Source organism: Aquarana catesbeiana, linkage group LG10 (genome assembly GCF_042186555.1).
Source record: "Aquarana catesbeiana isolate 2022-GZ linkage group LG10, ASM4218655v1, whole genome shotgun sequence".
NCBI classification, from domain to species: Eukaryota; Metazoa; Chordata; class Amphibia; order Anura; family Ranidae; genus Aquarana; species Aquarana catesbeiana.
The window spans coordinates 32,473,635-32,493,724 of NC_133333.1; the positions used below are offsets into that span (position 1 = coordinate 32,473,635).

At 41.3% G+C, this 20,090-nt stretch overlaps 1 protein-coding gene across 1 annotated transcript; it reads right to left on the reverse strand.

The window, feature by feature from the left end:
• Window positions 1-2,810: 2,810 nt before the first annotated feature.
• On the reverse strand, window positions 2,811-19,455 carry LOC141110549 (protein RoBo-1-like). Its single transcript, XM_073601947.1, has 5 exons — window positions 19,323-19,455; window positions 17,447-17,566; window positions 15,397-15,552; window positions 5,855-6,001; window positions 2,811-4,429 (listed from the first exon to the last, which is right to left on the reverse strand). Exons 1-5 carry the CDS (start codon window positions 19,372-19,374, stop codon window positions 4,290-4,292), a joined length of 615 nt encoding a protein of 204 aa, XP_073458048.1. The 5' UTR covers window positions 19,375-19,455; the 3' UTR covers window positions 2,811-4,289.
• Between the last annotated feature and the right edge of the window lie 635 nt (window positions 19,456-20,090).

Here is a 20,090-nt window from a genome sequence, read left to right on the forward strand (position 1 = left end):
GTCTATTGTCTGCTAAAATGTGTATTGTAAATAAGTCTACTATGGGATCTAAGAGTCATTAGATCCCCATTGTTATTTGTGTTAATTAACTCTGCTATTGTGTGAAGAAGAGTCTATGTTGATTGTGATAATGTTGATTGGATTTTCTGAACTACAAGACGGCCAGTCTGGCCTAACGGTCATGTCTGAGTCATCTAGGCTGTCTAAAGGGATTAGTTAATTAGCTCATGTTAATTAGGTTAATCAGGTTACAGCTGTATTGTTAGAGTAATATGAACAGGAGGTCTGCACCTCCACTTTGAGTGTATAAAAGCCTGTATTTTGCAATAAAGGATAGTCCTGTTTGAACTTACATACAGCCTGCCTGGTGTTTGTTCTGAGCTATCACAATTGGACAGAGCTGTAGTTCTAATCCCGGAGCATTGGATGACCGAGCAATCAGATGTTGCGATCTTCAGTCTGATTCAATAGCTGCAGAGGAGTGTCGGGAGAGTGGAACCGAGCGAGCAAAGAGGCTCGTTACATTGGTTGGCAGCCATGGGATTTGCTCTTCAGTTACTGGGACACTCCAAACCAGCCTGCAGGAGAGCCACGCTGAAAGACTTACTTGAGAGCCGTGGAGGGAATGGTGGGATCATGCTTCCTTGCCGTGAACACATCCAAACCATCACCTGGATCCAAGGTAGCAGGATAGCAGGAGAGGAGAAATACCAGCCACCATGGATGAGGAATTCAGAAGTTGGTTGCGAGAGGAGATACAGCACAGAGGACCAGTATCACAGCATGTCCTGCTAGGATGGTTTGATTCTATCCGCTGTGAACTCTGGAAGGAAGCGCTAGCCCGTGAGCAGCGACACCAGGGAAAAGTTCTCCCCTCCATCCATGTGAGGTACTGGTCGCAGTATGAAGTGCGAATGCTGTTTTTGGGGGAACAGCCAAACCAGGAGTGGACAGCCGAGTTAAGCATGCTGATCCGGGCAGAAATGCGGTTGGACGAGAGCTACAGAGCCCTCCAGTGGACCCTGACTTTGGAAGTGATCGGGCGTGGCGTTTGGAGGAAATAATGGAGCACAGAGAGCGGAGACTGAATGTCTCGGAAGTGCACTGGGCACTGGAAGATTTGGAGTTTCTGGCCGTTCAGGAATGGGAGTTGGAGATCGCCTACAAACAGCTGTTAGACTCTGCTCAGCAGCAGGGTGGTGCTCCCTTTGCCTGGGACTATCATGAAATACCAGTTGACAACTCTGAAATCTGGCTGAAGAGTTGACAATGTGGCAGAGTAACGGTGTGCTTTGCCAACCTGCACCCGCAGCTATGGAGGGGGAGGTCTTATGGCGGATGCAGCAAGTGCTGACTGACCTTGATGAACCTGTTTCTGCATTGGATGATCTTGGATGGAGGAATGTGCCTGTCCAGCAGAATGCCAGAGAATCGGCAGTGGAAAATCTGAAGATTGCCATCCCCAAACCTGAAGTGCTGACAACAGGGCAGAGCTCTGCTAACCTCTGCCCAGCACTGATAGCATCTTCTGGGTTCCACGGAGAGGAGATGGTGAACCTTTATCCCCAGACACCAGTTGCAGAGACAGGGGATTTGATAGACTTTTCTGCTGAGGAAGAACAACCTGGTGAGCCTCCAGCAGAAGAAGAGCTGTAATTAGGGCCAAACTTTACTGTGCTTTGCCCAGCACTGATAGCATCTTCTGGGTTCCACGGAGAGGAGATGGTGAACCTTTATCCCCAGACACCAGTTGCAGAGACATGGGATTTGATAGACTTTTCTGCTGAGGAAGAACAACCTAGTGAGCCTCCAGCAGAAGAGGAGCTGTTATTAGGGCCAAACTTCACTATGCTCTGCCCAGCACCAACAGAAGTATCTGTGAAGTCACAAGGAACTTCCCCAGCTGAAGCGCTGGCAACCGGACAGAGGGTCCAAGATCTCTGCCCTACACCTGCGGCGGTTCCGGAGGCTCAGGGTGAGAAGGAGGTGGTCACTTCCCAGCAGCAGATCAGGATACAGGGGGAGAAGGGAGAGGAGGTGTTCGTCGTCCCTCCCCAACAGTTAGCCGGAGCAGATGGTGTGGGGTTTCCAGCAGAAGGGCTGGCAACAGGGCCGAGTACTGCTGGACTCTGCCCTCAACTAACAGAGGATGGATGTCCTGTGAAGGTAGATGGGACTTCAGTCTCCACCTGTATACCCCACGGATTTTCCGACGGGAATTGTGTGATGACAGGCTGTTGGCAGAAAATCCGACCGTGTGTACGCTCCATCGGACAATTGTTGTCAGATTTTCCGCGGACAAATGTTGGATAGCAGGCTTTAAGATTTTCCGTGGACAAATGTCTGTTGTCGGATTTTCCGAGCGTGTGTATACAAGTCCGTCAGACAAAAGTCCAAAGTACAAACACGAATGCTCGGAAGCAAGGACGAGCCAGAAGCGGTCGGTCTTGTAAATTAGCGTTTGTAATGGATAATTAACATCCGTGACGTGGCAAATTATGAAATCTCAAAATGCAACGCCCATTCTCTTCTTCTTAAATGGGATAATAATGAAGCTGCTTTGCTGGGGATACTAATGGAGTTATTGCAAACAAATTTTAAAAGGCTTTTTTTTCCAGTAATATCAAGAATAATATTATTATGCTTGTTTTTTTTTTTTTGGGCAAGTTACCACAACACCATTATCTCGTGGTTTTTAAGATCAAAGATACAACTATGTTGGTGTCCCTTGTTCATTTTATATTGTATTTTTTAAAATATAATTGCCTACTCCCAAACTGTCATTGGAAAGCAAAACACATAGCCAAGTATTATTCTACACAATTTTTTTATTGTGCATTAAAAAAAGAAAACAAATAAAATTAGACATGCTATCTGCCATTATAACTTAACCAAAAAGTGCATTCTATGCATCCAAAAATTTACCAAATCAAATCATTATTATTCAACCAAAAAATAAAATAAAAGCCTCATGCATATGTCCTGCTTCTTAATATAGGGGGTCAACAATGCCAAGAGTTGGTGAAAGCAGGGGTCCGTCATCCAGAGATAATTCCAAAAATCATCCGGATTATTCTCCTGGAGCTCCCGCAGCAAAAGCATATGACATAATTGGTCACGATTAATAAAGCAACCAATTTTTGGTCCAAGAAATCCTCCTGCTCCTGTTCCTGGACTTGGGTCAAAGCAATAACTCCAAGGCCAATAATAAATAACACGTTATCTCTGATTCTGTAACATGGCTGTTTGACAAACGGCCGTTCAGAGACAAACTGAAGCGCAAACTGAAAAGCGCGAACTGAAAAGCACGAACTGAAAAGCGTGAAATGAAAAGTGCAAATCAACACTCACCAAACTCCTACTAGCACGAAATTAGAAGAAGGAGCCCAAAGGGTGTCGCTAAAGAGCTGAAAAACCATGTAGTACGTCACTACATTCGTGTTTGTTGGCTAACAATTCCTTGCCGTTTGTATGCAAGACACGTTCCTGGCCATCGCCCTTCGGACAAAAGTCCGAAGTTTTGTCTGCGGAAAATCCGATCATGTGTATGAGGCTTAAGAGTCAAGAAAAATAAGGTGGGTAGCAATGGAGCCCACAAAAAGGAACCATCAAGTTCTAAGAAAGAAGTATCTAAATGGTAGTAGTTAATGAGAGGGCACCCCAAATAGTTTCTTGGCTTCTTCAACCAATATACTATGATATATATATATATATATATAATATGAGCTTTATGTAACATTTCTGAAGATGCAAATTGTGGGATTTATAATAATCCAATAGATGCTCCCCCAGCCCCCTCCCAGTCCTGCATCGATCTACCACTGTGGCTGTAACAGCGCTAGTTCTCTCTCTCCCTTCTCAGAGACTTAGAGACAACAGTGGGCGCCATTGGCTCTTGCTGCTAACAAAAAAATGTTGTAAGGAGGGAGTGGGGGTGGGGCCAAGCCACACTGTGTGTGTCAATAGCAGCACACAGCCCATCTTGGGGGGGAGCCTGCAGGTGCATCACCATAGGAAGCTGCTTCCTGTGGGGGTGCACCTGAGGGCTCAATCCCAAGCCGTTCAGACCAAGAAGAGGAGATGCTAAGAGAGCCGGTGGGGGACACCAGAAAAGGAGGTTCAGGGCCAATGGTATTGCACAGAGCAGATAAGTATAATGTGTTGTTATTTTAAAAATGCCTTTACAATCACCATAGCTAGAGGTAACAATTTAACAATTCTTGCGGCTACAATAAGAATTACTCCGTGTACTATTTGTAATATGAATAGGATGTCAGATACTGGAGATTTCAGTGGGTGATTGGAACTCCTGCTTTGCAATATACGTGGTGTATATCAGTTAATGAGATCCCTGGGATAATTTTGTGTCCCAATGAACAGCCACGTGAAGTGGTGCATCCCATCTTGGCATATTTCATCGAAGAATGACCTGTAGTTAAAAAAAGTAACATTAGAACCAGGCAATTATTTTTCACCATTATTTTACAATGTCAAAATTATTTTAAAGTAGAACTCTAGCTTCTTTGTACCTCCTCTTCCTGGTCCTCTTTGCCAAGACTACCACCATCTAATAAACACCCTATGCATTCCTTTCCTCCCACAGTCACCAGGCTGATCCAGTGATGTCAAAGGTTCTTTAATCTATCTTCTGGGTGATATTAGGCAGTCCTTCCTCTTGGACTGAGCAGCACTTGTATAATGACGTGTGAGTGGCTCTCGGTAAATGGTCCTCCTCACCTGGTCTAAATCTTTAAAAACACTCTATGCATACTTTCTTTCTTACATGATTAACTTCAACTCTTAGGCCGTAGATTTCAAGGTTGAGTTGGCCCACCCTTTGCAGCTATAACAGCTTCGACTCTTCTGGGAAGTCTGTCCACAAGGTTTAGGAGTGTGTCTATGGGAATGTTTGACCATTCTTCCAGAAGCGCATTCGTGAGGTCAGCCACTGATGTTGAAGAGAAGACCTGGCTTGCAGTCTCCGCTCTAATTCATCCCAAAGGTGTTCTATCGGGTTGAGGTCAGGACTCTGTGTAGGCCAGATAAGTTCCTCCACACCAAATTCACTCATCCATGTCTTTATGGACCTTGCTTTGTGCATTAGTACACAAAGCAAATTTGTGGGCTTCCTCTATGTGAATACCATACAGTGTGCAAAGAGGGAAGGAGGAGTGAGGCTTTCCTTAAAGTGGTGGTAAACCTTTACATATACTAAGTGAAGTGATTGGCCTCAAGTGATACACAGACATAAAACCAATCCTCCTATATAAGCTGCACCTGTTTATCTGCAGTCTTCTCTTCTCTACATCCGTTCAAAGTGCAGAAATTATAAAACTTGTCTGTGCAATTAGAAAAAAGGGGGTGGAGGGCTAAAATAACACCTTGCAAAGCTCAGTGAAGAGAATTCTGAGAGCTGATAGAAGGGAAGGAACACCCCCAGCCCCCTTCCCCTTCACACATGAGACAGGAACAGAGCTGAGGCTGTCGATCTGCTGGAGCTCCCTCCCCGTCACCATTTTTATTTTGGTGCCAGGAAAACTTGTCAGAAGTGACTCATGCTGATAGCAGAGGAAAGAAGCAGCAGACAGAAATGGCACTTAATGCTCTTAACTGTGACAAGTAGACACTATAGAGGGATATGATTTGTTAATATTTCATGTCTGAGGTTTGCAACCACTTTAAATTTGTTGAATCGTAAAAAAAAAAAAAAAAACAAGACCGTTTTGCAGCCTGGCTGATATTTGTAAAATCTGTAGATATGAACCATCTGTACATCAACATGTTTTAGAACAGATCCTTAACCCAGAAGGTTGACTAGCATATATTGCCTTTATCTCACATTTTATTCTCATACCTTTTCTCAAAACAGTCGCAGCAAAATCAAAGCATTCGTTTTCGTGGCCTCTGCATTCTATGTAACCCTTATGTTTACACTCGTAGGTCTCATACTTATAGCAGACGGGGCAAATTATATGATTCCGGGTGTTATTATAAGGGGGTACTGAAACACAAAAACACAGAAAAATTGTGTAAGAAAAAATTAGGTATACAATTTTAATCCATGGCATTGCCTATTCAATATAAGAGGAAGTCAGTAAGATACATAAACAGTTTAACCACCTCAATACTGGGCACTTTAACCCACTTTCTGCCCAGGCCATTTTTCAGCTTTCAACGCTACCGCACTTTGAATGACAATTGTGCGGTCATACTACACTGTACCTATGTGAAATTTGTATAATTTTCTTCACACAAATAGAGCTTTCTTTTGGTGGTATTTTATCACTGCTGGGTTTTTTATTTTTTTTTAAAAAAAAGACCAAAAGTTTTGAAAAAAAAAAAAGTTTATCTTAGTTTCTCAGTAAATTTTGTAAATAAGTATTTTTTCTCCTTCACTGATGTGCACTGATGAGGCTGCACTATGGACACTGATAGGCTGCACTTATGGGCAATGATTAGATTGCACTGATGAGGAGGCACTAATATGCTGAACTTATGGGCACTGATAGGTGGCACTGATATGTAGCACTGATTAGTACTGATAGGCAGCACTGATAGGTGGCACTGATGAGCACTGATAGGCGGCACTGATGAGTGGCACTGGTGGGCACTGATAGGTGGCACTGGTGGGCACTGATGGGCAGCATTGATGGGCAGCACTGATGGGCACTGAAAGCCAGCACTGATGGGCACTGAAAGCCAGCACTGATTGCTGGCACTGGTGGGCACTGATTGTTGGCACTGGTGGCACTTTAGTGTAATCGGGGCACTGATGATCAGTGCCCTGATTACATGTCTTGTTGTCCCCTGTGAGGAGATGCTGCTGATCGGCTCTCCTCGCCACACGCTGTCAGTGTGAGGCAATGAGAGCTGATTACTGGCACTTCCTGTATTTACATGTGACCGGCTGTGATTGGACACATGTTTAAAGAGCTGTGTCAGCGGCTCTTTACAGAAAATGGGGTCGCGCCATGTCCTAGCAACATGGCAGGGTCATGATCACTGCGCTGCAGGCCCGGGGGGCACATGGGAGCGGCCGTTCGGGTGCGCTGTCATATGACGTCCACCCAGAACGAGAGCCGCTCCATTTCCCCATCATTTGACGGTGGGCGAGCTGCAACTGGTTAAACAGAATTCCAGGATCCTATAACAAAGAAAAAAGCTTAAAGGGTTCTAAACAAATCTGTAGAAATAAATGTTGCCAAATATTTTTTATTTGGTTTATTGACCTTCTGAATGTTTGGGTCACATGATGCCGAGCAGCACCTTCAAAAAAAAAAAAGTGGGAGTGCATTGCAGACAGGTAGATGGTTTCCACTTGTGAGGTTACTACAGTTTCCTGAACAACGTGCCCTATAGACTTATTTAGAACAAAAAAACATTGTTGTTTTGTTTAGATTCGTTACTTAGATAAATTTGTGGCGTTAAATTTGGTAATTCGAATTTGAATCAATTCAAATTTTCCAAATTTGGTCGAATTGAACTCAATTCAACCAAATTCTGAAAATTCAGATCGATTCAATATTCGAGGTCCTTTCAAAATCAAGTTTATTTTATTCGAAATTAAAATTTTAGAAGGTGGTTATATTCTTTCTATTCCATTCCATTCTTTTCTATTCCATTCTTTTCTTTTCTATTATATACTTTTCTATTCTATTTGAATTCAAATTTATTCTATTCAAAATTTTAATTTCAAAAAATGGTTATTTTGTTATATTCTATTCTATTTGGTTTTTTTTTATTCTATTCTTTTCTAGTCTATTTTATTCTATTGTTTTCTCTATTCTATTTGTTTCCCATTCTATTCTATTTTTTTTCTATTCTATTCTTTTCTATTCTATTCTAATTCTAATTTATTGTATTTGAAATAATGAATTTCAAAAGATGGTTATATTCTTTCTATTTTATACTATTCTATTCTTTTTTGTATTCTATTCCTTTTTTTCTGTTCTATTCTATACTGTTCTTTTATTTTCTAGTTTTAATAATTTTTAATGAAATTGTACAGTTTACATAAAGAAACATATTAAAGCACATTCCATTTATTCCTCGGTTATATAGTATCCATGACATTTTCTGGTTATAATGGGTGTGTACCCTTATGTTGCTAGGGATATTGAGTGTTTTCCTGGTTTAGGAAGTTAGCTATAGGTTCGACCACCCGCGATCTCTCTGTGTGGTTGCAGTGGCCGACTTCAAGCAGTGATTGTTTGATCCCTTCCAGTTTATGCTGTCAAAGTAACTATCCTTAGAGGTTTAATGGCTATAATTATAACATAGAACAAACATATAACAACATTTCATCTACACAAATAGTCATAGTGATGCTTATTAGCTTAGTTGTGATTCAAGTTTGGCTAATCCTTGTTGTTGGTGCTTCAGGTTATCAGGATCTCACTCTCTTTGAGTGCCATTTGTACCAAGGTGCCCAAAGTTTGGACACTTTTTCAAAGTTCCCCATTGCTGAGGATTGTAGAACCTCATAGGTGCCATGTGTGTGTATTGTGTTTATTACTTCAGAAATTGTTGGAGCCTTTACATCTTTCCAGTGTCTAAGAATCGTTAGACGAGTAGCTAGTAGTATGTGGGATATCACAGTTCTATAGGGCAATGGAGTGGAGTCTAGTTCGAGTGATAGTGTTGCCATTCCTGGCTGTAATGGTGGGTTAAGATATGTAATATTAGACATGAGTCTCTCAATCTGGGACCAAAGTGCTCCTAGTTTGGGGCAGTACCACAAGATGTGGATCAGTGTGCCAGCACTGCCAGAACAACCACAAAGCCCCCAGCTATTTGGGGAGGCTTTGTGGTAGATCTTTGAAATGCGGTGTGGAGTCAAATACCATCAAAGTGATATCTTTTGTTGCATTTCCCATAGGTTCGTGCTTTTGGTGGAGGAATAAATGAGTCGTAATGTTTTTTCCCAGTGTTGAGTTGTGTATTCTGTCCCTATTTCCTGTTCCCAGGCTATCGTGGATTGGGATTTTACACATCTATCTTTCTCTTGTAGACCCTAGTATATAATTGAAATGCCTTTGGATAAGCTTGGGGTTTGTTGGTAATATTGGGTTATCTTCACAGGTAGTGATGTAAGTATTTGAGAATTCTTTTTCAATAGTTGTGCTATTTTCATATGTTTATATTGCTCTGTGGGTGGCAACTGTTGTTTTATTTGTAAGGTGTGAAATGGCTTAAGTGATGTGCCTTCTAGGATGTCCTCTAGGTAATTGATTCCTTTTTCTTTCCATTTATTTAGGTTGATATCTGGTATTATATGGTTAATTGCTGAGATAGGATGTTTTAAAGGTGTTGCTCTACCAGTCCATTTTTGATATTTTCGGAGATGAACCCATGCTCTTATTGATGCAAGAATAGGGGTGCTAATTTGTTGTGTAGGGATGTGTTGTGATGAGCAGTCATTAAAAAGTTACGTAGATTCCCCTTTGAAATTTGCGTTTGCTCTATTTCCTTCCAAAGTGCCTTGGATTCAGGTAATATCCAGTGTTGGAGTTGTGCCAGTAGAGTCGCAAAATAATAATCCTGCAAATGTACATGGCCCACTCCACCTGCATTCCTATGTTTAATTAATCTACTAAAAGCACATCTGGCCCTTTTTCCTTGCTAGAGGTATCTATTTAGTATTGGTTGTAAGGAGTTGAAGTAAGAATTTGGTATTTGATTGGTAGGGTTCTAAAGAGATGTAATAGTTGAGGCATTACCTGCATCTTAAAAGCTGCAAGTCTGCCCAACCATGATAGTTCAGTTTGGGTAAGTTTATGTAGTTTGACCTCTAGAGAGTTCAAGAAAGGTGTATAATTGGCTGATATTAGATCTTCTGGTATGGAGGTCAATGTGATACCCAGATGCTTTCGTAAGCATCAGTATTATATCATCTGCGAATAGACTTATGGTCTGGTGTCTCACGCCCACTTTTATGCCTGAAATGTGTGGATCTGTTCTTAAAAAGGAGGCTAATGGCTCCAACAGATTGAAGATTAGTGGGGAGAGGGGGCAACCCTGTCGGGTTCTGTTAGTTATTGCAAATATGGTAGAAAGCGCACCTGAAATATATATTTGGGCAGATGGGTGGGTGTAGAGTGCCATAATGGCTGAGTAGATGGAGCCTCCAAAACCAAACTTACTCAATACTTGTGCTAGAAACTGCGAGTGTATCCTATCAAACGCCTTCTCTGCATCAAACGCCAGAAGCAGAAAAGCCGTTTTGTGTTTTTTGGCTAGATGTATTACATTTATCAGAAGGCGGGTGGCATACACCGTCTGTCTCCCTTTAGTAAACTCAGACTGATCTACATCTATAATAGAAGGTAGGATGTCCACCAGTCTGGTAGCTAAAAGTTTTGCGTAAATTTTAATATCATTGTTAAGTAATGAGATAGGCCTAAAGTTTTGTGGGGTATCTGGGTCTTTACCCAGTTTGGGCAGAGCCACTATTATAGCTTTAAGCATTTCTGGAGGGAATGAGGAGGAGGCAGCAGCAGAACCAAAGATTTCGACCAAATGTGGAATCAGTATATCTTGAAAGGATTTGTAGTACTCCCTTGTGAAGCCGTCTGGGGCCGGGATTTGTTAAGTGGGAGAGATTGTATGATTTGTCACACCTCTGAGTCAGTGATAGGGGAATTTAGGATGTGGAGGTGTTCAAAAGTGATTTTGGGAAGATTAATGTTGTGTAGGAATGCTTCTATGATATCTGGTGTTGGTTGTGGTATAGTAGGGTCATTTTTGAGATTATAGCGTGAGCCATAGTTTTGGCTGAAGGTGTCAGCTATTGCTTGGGGGTGCTGTTGTTTTATTTGTGTATTGAGTTGTATGATGTATGGAATTTGGGTTTTGTATCTATGTCCTCTAATCCGGTTAGACAGAAGTTTCCCTGCTCTGTTGCCACTCATCTAGTAGGACAGCTTGAGTCTTCTAGAGGCCTTTATAAAGTCCTCCAGAAGGAGCAGTCTGAGTTCCGTACGGAGTTGTGTTAGTTGGTCTGTCAGCAATTGGGATGTATTGGACATATATTGTTTTTCTAATGTTTTGATTTGGGAAATTACTTTCACAGTATGCTACTGCCTCTTACTTTTAACCCTTGCCCCTTGTTGTATCAGAATACCTCTTAGAAATGCCTTATGGGCATTCCACACAATAAATGGGTCTGTAACAGATTCTTGGTTATTTTCAAAGAACTCTTTTAGTTGTTGTTCAATATAAGACTTGGTCGAATCATCCTGGAAGAGGCCGGGATTGGATCTCCATAGAAATGTAGGGTTGTGGGTGGACGGGTCCCCCACTGTTAACTTGTGGTCCGACCAAGTGATATTATTGATTTTGGCAGATTTGCATTTGAATAATAACTATTCGTCTACCAAGAATAAGTCTATTCTACTATAAGACCTGTGGCTGTGTGTGAAGAATGAATAGTCTCTCTCATTAGCATTAAGGCGTCTCCAGGAGTCATATTGTTCGTATTTCCTTCGTATCGGTTTTAGAGATGGTGGGGAGCGATTTGGAATGGAAGTGGAGTCCAGGGTTAGATCTGGGGTGATATTAAAGTCCCAACACACCACCAGCATACCCTATTGAATTGAACGTACTTTCTTTATGGTCCTGTGAAGGAATCTGGTTTGTCTGCTGTTAGGGGCATATATATTTACCACTGCATAGGTGCTGGAATTAATATCACATACCATTATTATAAAGCGTCCCTGTGGGTCAATGGTAATCTTGTGAAGACGAAAGGCTATTGTGTCTCTTATTGCTATCATCACTTCTTTTGTTTTTGCTTCTGCATTGGCATAATATATGTATGGGAACTTAGGGTGTGCGCACTTTGGAGGTGATTGATTCTGGAAGTGTATCTCCTGGACACATAGTATGTCACAGTTTTGTTGTAGGGCTTCGTTCCATAGAGACCTTCGCTTGGCCGGATGGTTAAGTCCTTTGGAGTTGATAGTTAGAAAGTTCACCGCCATGTGTGCAGATTGTGAAAGTGCTGGAGGTTACATATGATAGATGTATCACTTACTTTTGATGGAGTCATACCCCTTAGTGGGGTAAGGAGAGGTACCCCGTGAAGCTCTGAAGTCCTTAGTATCAACTTGGTGGTGGTCCCAGTTTTCCTTGGGGGTGAAATTTCGCATCTGACTGATAAGGTAGAAAAGTAAAGTTTACTTGAACAGTAACGTAACATAACAGTGGCTAATTGCCAAACAACAGGAAAAGGTAGTTGGGTGTGACTTATAGCCACTCAGAGGTTTAGATGGGGGAAAAAAAAACTTGTAAAACTGTTCGGATCGGAGGCATTTCCTCCCAAGCGGGTATTTGCGTTTGTGAGCAGTGCCCATATCTAGGTTAGTTATGAGTGCGGGCATTCCTGTGATCTACCGTGCGCCATTCAGACTCAGGGCTTGTATTGTTGTTTCTCTGGCGAGGGTGCATTTGAGGTTCAGGGATGATCCCCCATGTATTCAGTAATGCTATGCCTTTGGCAACAGTCCATCACATACTCCATACCCACCTTGGTGACAATCAACTTCATCGGGAATCGACATTTATAGCTTAGTTTGTGATTCCTGAGGGCTTTCATGATAGTGTTCAGGTTTCTGCGTTTTTGGAGAGTGTATTGAGACAAGTCGTCATAGAATTGTAAATTAGAGTATGGCGATGGGATCTGGTCTCTCTGTCTTGACGCTGCCATCAGTCTCTCTTTAGTATGATAAAAGTGTAGTCTCAGGATAACATCTCTGGGTATGTTGTCAGATAGAAAGGTGGGCTTAGGGAGACGATGAATCCTGTCCACTGTGAAGTCTAGAGCAGACATGTCAGATAATACTGTATTAAAAATCTGAGAGACATAATTACGCAGATCCTGTTTGACAGTTTCTGGTACCCCTCTTATCTTCACATTATTCCTCCTGGATCTGTCTTCTATATCAGCCATTTTATCTTTGATCTCCTCTATGTCATCCTCTTTACTCTCATTAGCATCTACCAGATCATTGATTGTCGATGCATATTCCCCCATTATATTTTCTATGTGAGAGACTGTCTCTGGACAGAGCTTCTCAGGGATACTAGCATCTCCTTTAAAACTGTGTCCAAAACCAGCTGGTTATTGGTAGGGAATAGATCTACGGAGTCTGGCAGCTCCCTAGTATCATCCCCTGAGTCAAGGAGAGAGCTCGCCTCATTGTTTGCATCCTTGACATGCATCCTGAATCTTACCTTTTCCGGACTCCCAGAGGATGGTGTAGCTGGTGGAGATTGTGAGCATTTAGGAGGACTGCTCCTTTTTTGTGTTCTCCCCTTCTGTGTGGAACGATTAGGAGCACCAGATGTCAGAGTGGCTGATCAGCCGGTGCCATTTTGTTTAGACCCAAGGTTAAAAAACTCAGTGAGTTTCTTAGGCCGGTTCCCTTCCTTCTTACGTCTGGGCATGGTGATGATCTGTTCCCCTGATGCTGTGGAGCTGGATCACTGTGTTGGGGTGAGTTATTGTGGCCCAGATGGGTCGTTATTAGCTGTGGTATTCCCGCTGGTACTGGAGCTCCGCTTCTGAGCGTCCTTTGCAGTCTCCAGCTAGCTCCGCCCCTGTTCTTTTATATTCTATTCTATTTTGTTCTATTTTGCTCTATTCTTTTCTATTCTGTCAATTTATTTTCTATTCTTTTTTTTTATTCTTTCATTTTGTATTATGTTCTGTTTTACTCTATTGGATTCTATTCTTTTATTATGTGTTCTATTTTTTTCTATTCTATCATATTCTTTCCTATTCTATTCCTTTTTTTTTATTCTATTTTATTCTTTTTGGAAATTTAAATTTGACTCAAATTTTGTCTGAAATTTTGACAATGGGTCAAACCAAATGTTCTTAAGCTATTTTCTTTTCTGGTCAAATATTATTCAAATATTTTGGGTAGTAGTAAAGTGAATCTGGAAAATACCACATTATGTCAACTAGATGAATCCAAGGTTGACAGAACACCGTATTAGCAATGGTTACATTTTTTTCTGCTAATTCCCTTCAATGTTCTCTAGAATTGTTACCTTGTATCTCTAAGCTGTATTTGCTTCCTATGATTCTCAGCTCCATCTATTGTCCTTTAGGCTCCATTCACACTAGCGCGTTTTTTGATGCATTTTGCATTTTGCAGAAATGCACGGGAATTTTTTAACATGGGTTCCTATGGAACATGTTCACATCAATGCCTTTTTGTTTCTCTGCATTTTTGGAAAGGGTCAGGGACTTTTTTTCATGCAAAATGCAGCGTTTTGCATGTAATAGAATTCAATGGACAAGCATCAAAAACGCAAGTGCACCGTTTTTGCAGCGTTTTTGGTGCGTTTTTGGTGCGTTTTTGCCGTTTTTTTGTCTTTTTTTTTAAGACTGTAAAAAAAAAACTGTAAAAAAAAAAAAAAAAAAACGCAAATCGCGGCAAAATCGCGGCAAAATCGCGGCAAAAACGCGGCAAAAACGCTGCTCAAAAACGTGGCAAGCATGAAAAAAAAACCTCCAAAAACGCCCAAAAGCAACATGCATAGGTGTGAATCAAGCCTTAGTGCAGGGAAGTTGCAAGGACACTGGAATTCCAGCAAAAACAACAGGTTTTTTCTGTACTTGAAGAAAATATGCTTAGCCTGAAAATGGAAAATGAATGCAGCCATCACATCTAACAACTGGTAAGCTGCAACAGAATGCAGTTTTGTTCTTGGATTAAGATATCATTTTAAACAACTATTACATTTATTTTTACTATACAATTTGTGTTGATCTTATTTATTTTATTTTATTTTTGCTTAAAATGTTACTAAACCCTGGACCCTGCATTCACAATATCTGGTCTCCCACAGTACACAGAACATGCAAATGCAATTGTTTTAGTAAATATAAACTGCTATATCCGTTTTTTTCATCAGCAGTACAGTCTTGTGACTTCTATCAGTGTCTTGTTAAAGCTTGTAGAAGGAGTTTTCATTCTCCTCTGACTGTCCTATGAGGCTGCAGGGTCCCTGACCCTCTGTCTGGAAAGTGCTGATTGGCCCTGTGCTGATCAAATGCACCCTCCCAAGAAAAAAAAAAACTCTCTAGCAATACACGCCAAACTGAGCATGTGCAGAGTGACTCCAAAAACTCTGTTCTATCAGGAGATTGATTGGAGACAGTAAAAAAAGGGGAGGATCAGAGAAGGCAGGATCAAACAGCCTTTTTTGCACAATGCATAGGATTAACACCTTAGGTTCCACAGTGAGTATAACAAGCATGCATATTCAGACTGATTTTACTGTTGTGGGTTTAGTAACTTTAATGTCACTAGTGTAAATTTCTCTTCTTGTCAATTTTTATTTGCACGTATACCAACATCTATGGTTATAAGAGAATAGACTTACTCTTTGTCTTGCACTTATTACAGTTATCCTGGTAGCAGCACTCAGTAACAACGCGTATTTGTTCATTGCCTGCTCCACTGTTCATTATAAAGTCCTTGTTACACAAATCCTCGTCGTCATTACAGCCACGGGAAAAGCTTTCAAATAATTTATCACCTATATGAAAAAATAATCATAATAATAATAAGAATAAGAATAAGAATAAGAATGGCGACTAAAGTGTATGCAAACCCAACAATGGCATTCTCTTATTTGCTGGCTTGTGGTTTGTTTAATTAAGTAGTTGTAAACCTCTGAAATGAAAAATGAACAGAGCATATCCTTCTATAGTGTGTACTTGCCTTGATCCAAGACACCTAGTGTGAGTTCTGCCTCCTTTCCCATCCCTCTGCTATCTGCATAAATCACTTCTGACAGTCTGTGTCAACATCAATCCTGGGAGATGGCCTTCCCCCTCCCTCCAGCACACAGAATGGTATTGACAGCATCAGCTGTTTATTTTTCCCTTTGAGATGTGTAAAAGGGTGTGTGTGTACTTTCCTTCCACTCAGATCTCGGATCACACTCAGCTCCCTGCTCTATGGTGTGCAGTGTGTGACATCAGATCCCTGCCCCCTGCCTTCTGAAGCTCAGAAATATATGCATAAAATATGTGCTTTAGGGGGCTGTAGAGGTGGGAGGGCTGCAGATATACAGATACAGCTTATGCAGAGGATTTATTTAATCTTTGTGTATCACCTGAGGCTAGTCATTTCAGTGGGTATGTGTAAGGGTTTACAATTACTTTAAGTACACCATTGAATGTGATTTGCTACAGTATATCTGTTTGATAAGTACAATTAGCTGTTGATCCTGACAGAAATCTTATGAGCTGATAACATCCTGTGCTCTCTGCTCACTCGAGTTGCATTGTTCTCAGCTCTCTCTGTAGACCACAGACCATCTGCTCTCCATGTTATGTTGAAGAGGTAGATGGAGGTATTTCATAGCACTGTCGTAGAGTGACAATTCTGCTCCACTATAGATAAAGTATGGTGAGTGAGCGTTGTTACCCTAGGACAAAAAGTGAGTTACTGTCAGGCTCACCAGGTGAATGAGAAGGGAAATAAGCATACAAGGGAAAAATATAAGAAAACAAATGCAGCCAACACATCTACGGGCTTGTAGGCACCACATGTGAGGAATAGCAGGCACCACTTTCAAGGGGCTAGTAGACACCACATCTAAGGGCTAGTAGACACCACATCTAAGGGATAGCAGGCACTACTTTCAAGGGCTAGTAGGCACCACATTTAAGGGCTAGTAGGCACTGTGTAGAAGGGCTAGTAGACATCACATCTAAGGGCTAACAGGCACTACATCTAAGGGCTAGTAAACACCACATGTAAGGGCTAATAGGCACCACATTTAAAGGCTATTTGCCACCATATCTAAGGGCTATTAGGCACCATATCTAAGGGCTAGTAGGCACCACATTTAGGGGTATCAGGAAACACATCTAAAGGGTAGTAGGCACCATATCCAAGGGCTAGTAGGCACCGCATTTATGGGCTAGGAGACACCACATCTAAGGGCTAGTGGGCACCGTGTCTAAGGGCTATCAGGTAGTATTGGCCTTGGAAACTCTTTGATTTGCCGAAGTTACCAGCCTAGTGGTAAGATCTTGTGCAGCAATACTATCCCCACACTATTAGGAGAATAAAAAAAAACCTTGGGGATCCAGCACCATCCATCTACTTCTCTACTCTATAAAACATTTTTAAAAAGTATTTTTTTTAGAAGAAAATGAAGAATTGTTTTTTAACTTTTAAATAAGGTGGTGGAAATCCAATGTTTTTGCTTCTGAACCTGTCCCCTTTGGAGAAAAAAGTTTTCTGGAGTTCTACTTTTACCCAAAGCAAATGATTGGTGGCTTCAGATGCTTGAAAATAGCTACGAAGGGTTGGCAGCGTGTAGTTGTCTGCCTCTCCATATTCAAATTATTTTTCTATCTGTTATGTTTACAAAATTTGACTCACCAGTTTTGTTTTTGTCACCTAATTTGACTCACCGATTTTGGTTATTGATACCCTCTTCATGCAGCTGGTTGACACTGATGGACACTTATGCGAGCGCCCCTTGCAGAAGGCTCCACTGGAGGTACTACACTCCCGACATGTCAGCCCATGGCCTGGAAATATGAAAATATGTTATCAGTTATAATCAGTATTTCAAAGTTCTTAATGTGAACTTACAGTTTGATTGGGCACAAAATGAAAATACTTACATTGCCAAGTGTTTATTAAAATATATTCCAGATATATATTTTAAGACGTTAAATTCTGAGAGAGACCATGTTAATGAACTTGTCGATAGTCGTTTTTAAGTGGCAGGATTTGCCAATTTAGGTTACATGATCAGATCAAGAGTTTTAGCCCCAGGTCACACTGCTGCGACTTGTCATGCAATGGCATATTAACAGCAATGGAACCGTTCTAACTCACTCACTTAAGTTGCACCAACTTAGAAAAAGGTGCCTGCACTACTTTGTGGTGACTTTGACATGACTTGCATTGAGTTCTGTTAAAGAAGTCCGATGCAAGCCATGATGAAGTCATGCAGGAATATCAGCGTCAAAGTTGTGTCACCAAAGCCCCCCAACAAGGCTGCTAATGAATTGGAAAAAATAATAAAGAAAAATGTAAAAAAATAATAAAAAAGAAAAAAGACACCGTCAGCTGCCCTACTGACACCAACCTCTGCCCTACAGGCAACCGTCCTCTTCAGGGGGTAGGTGGTGGGGGGGCTGAATTGAGTCTTTGCCCCAGGTGAAAGAATGTCTAACTTTGCCACTGGATATTTTCCACAGCAAACTCTGCAATCATTAATATTAAGGTACTGGATTTGTGTTATCTCCACATGCACACAGATATTCTATGTTTAGTTTGCTTCAAGAGTCCTCGAATGGAGCTTCCTTCCACCCCCAGGGTCCTATAGGAGCTTTAAGTGAGAAAAATCTACATTGGGCATACAGGGATAATTTCAGTGCTGGCCGAGATGACCAGAAGCTCTGAGGGCAATGAGTCTACTCTACACCAGGGGTAGGCAACCTGGGGCCCTCTAGCTGTTGCAGAACTACAAGTCCCATCATGCCTCTGGGAGTAATTGTAACTGCCAGCCTTGCAATGCCTCATGGGAAATGTAGTTCCACAACAGCTGGAGGGTTGCTGGTTGCCTACCCCTAGTCTACACTGATATGAGAGCTAAACTGATTTTCCTTACTGCTCAGTTTGCCTCAAGAGTCTCCCTAATGGGGCCCTTTCTACCCTCAGGTGCCATAGGAGCTGTGTAGGCTTTTATGGCTATTGTTGACATGATTTAGAGGGATTGTTTGCCTTCCTCTGGATCAAATGAGAGTATAAGGTTCTGTAAATAGAGGTTTTCTAAGACTTGTGGCTTTTTTTTATTTAACCAAACCACTGTCCGAGTGGTTAGTGTTAGAAAATGTAGGAAAAGATGAAAATGTCCTCCATGGAGACACAAAGGGGTTGATTTACTAAAAGCAAATAGACTACGCAGTTGCTCCAGAGCTTAGTAAATGAGGCAATGCTTCACTTTACAAAGAATACCCAATCATGTCCAAGGAAAATAAAAATAAATGCATTTATGCTTGCACATGATTGGTTGATGAAAAACAGCAGAGCATCTGCTCATTTACTAAGCTCTGGAGCAACTGCACTTTCAAAGTGCACAGTCTATTTGCCTTTAATAAATCAACCCTGGAGAGTGTTCAAGATTCGACAGATGTTCTAATCCTTCTTCCCCACTCAATCCATAATAATACAAATAGGCTGTAGTTTGGCTTTAAGACATCATAAAATACACAAATGCTCCTTAAAAATACTGATATTTACATTGCATTATAAGAAAAATATAAAATATCTAACCTGTCTCCAAGAGGGCAAAGAAGAGAACAAAGAACAGGAAATATCTTATCATGGTGGCACCAAGTCCAGTAGCTTCTACTCTCTCGGCCCATTCAATCCCCAGGCTGTAGCTTTTATGTGGGGGATGACACTTGGGCAGAAACCTCACCCAGAAAACAATTTAATTTATTTTCATATGACTTTCCTGGCACGGATTTCTTGGAGACTGACATTTTGCATTTAAAGGATGAACTCATAATTAGTTTAAAGCTGAACTCCAGGATAAGCAGGTGTTTTCTAAATACAAGAAGCATATGTATTGTGTATTTCTTCCAGCTCTGTGCAGTAATCGGGTGTGAAACTTTGCCTCTGCGCAGGAATTTCTGCAAAAAAAAAAAAAAAAGACTGGTAACGGCTGCTCTCTCTTCTTGTGCAGGGTAACTGGTCTTGTCGCCGCCCCCTCCTGTAGTTTTCTACAGGCAGCCTGTCATAGGTGGAGCCTGCTGGGCCCCTCCCACAGCCCTGCTCTCTGCTTAGGCTATGTACAGCAAAGTGATGATATCAGTACTACCTTAAAAGGTAGTAACTTGGTTTGCAAACACATTTGGTGCACAAAAGTGTATCTATATACTTGGTGACTATTGAGGAATATACTTAAATGAATGTTTTTGTGTGTGAGTTAAACTTTATATATAAATATAGCATAATAACATTGTGCTTTATAAGCAATTCACTATCATGCAGGACTGTCTTTAATATTGATTGGACCCTGGTCAAACATATCCCCCC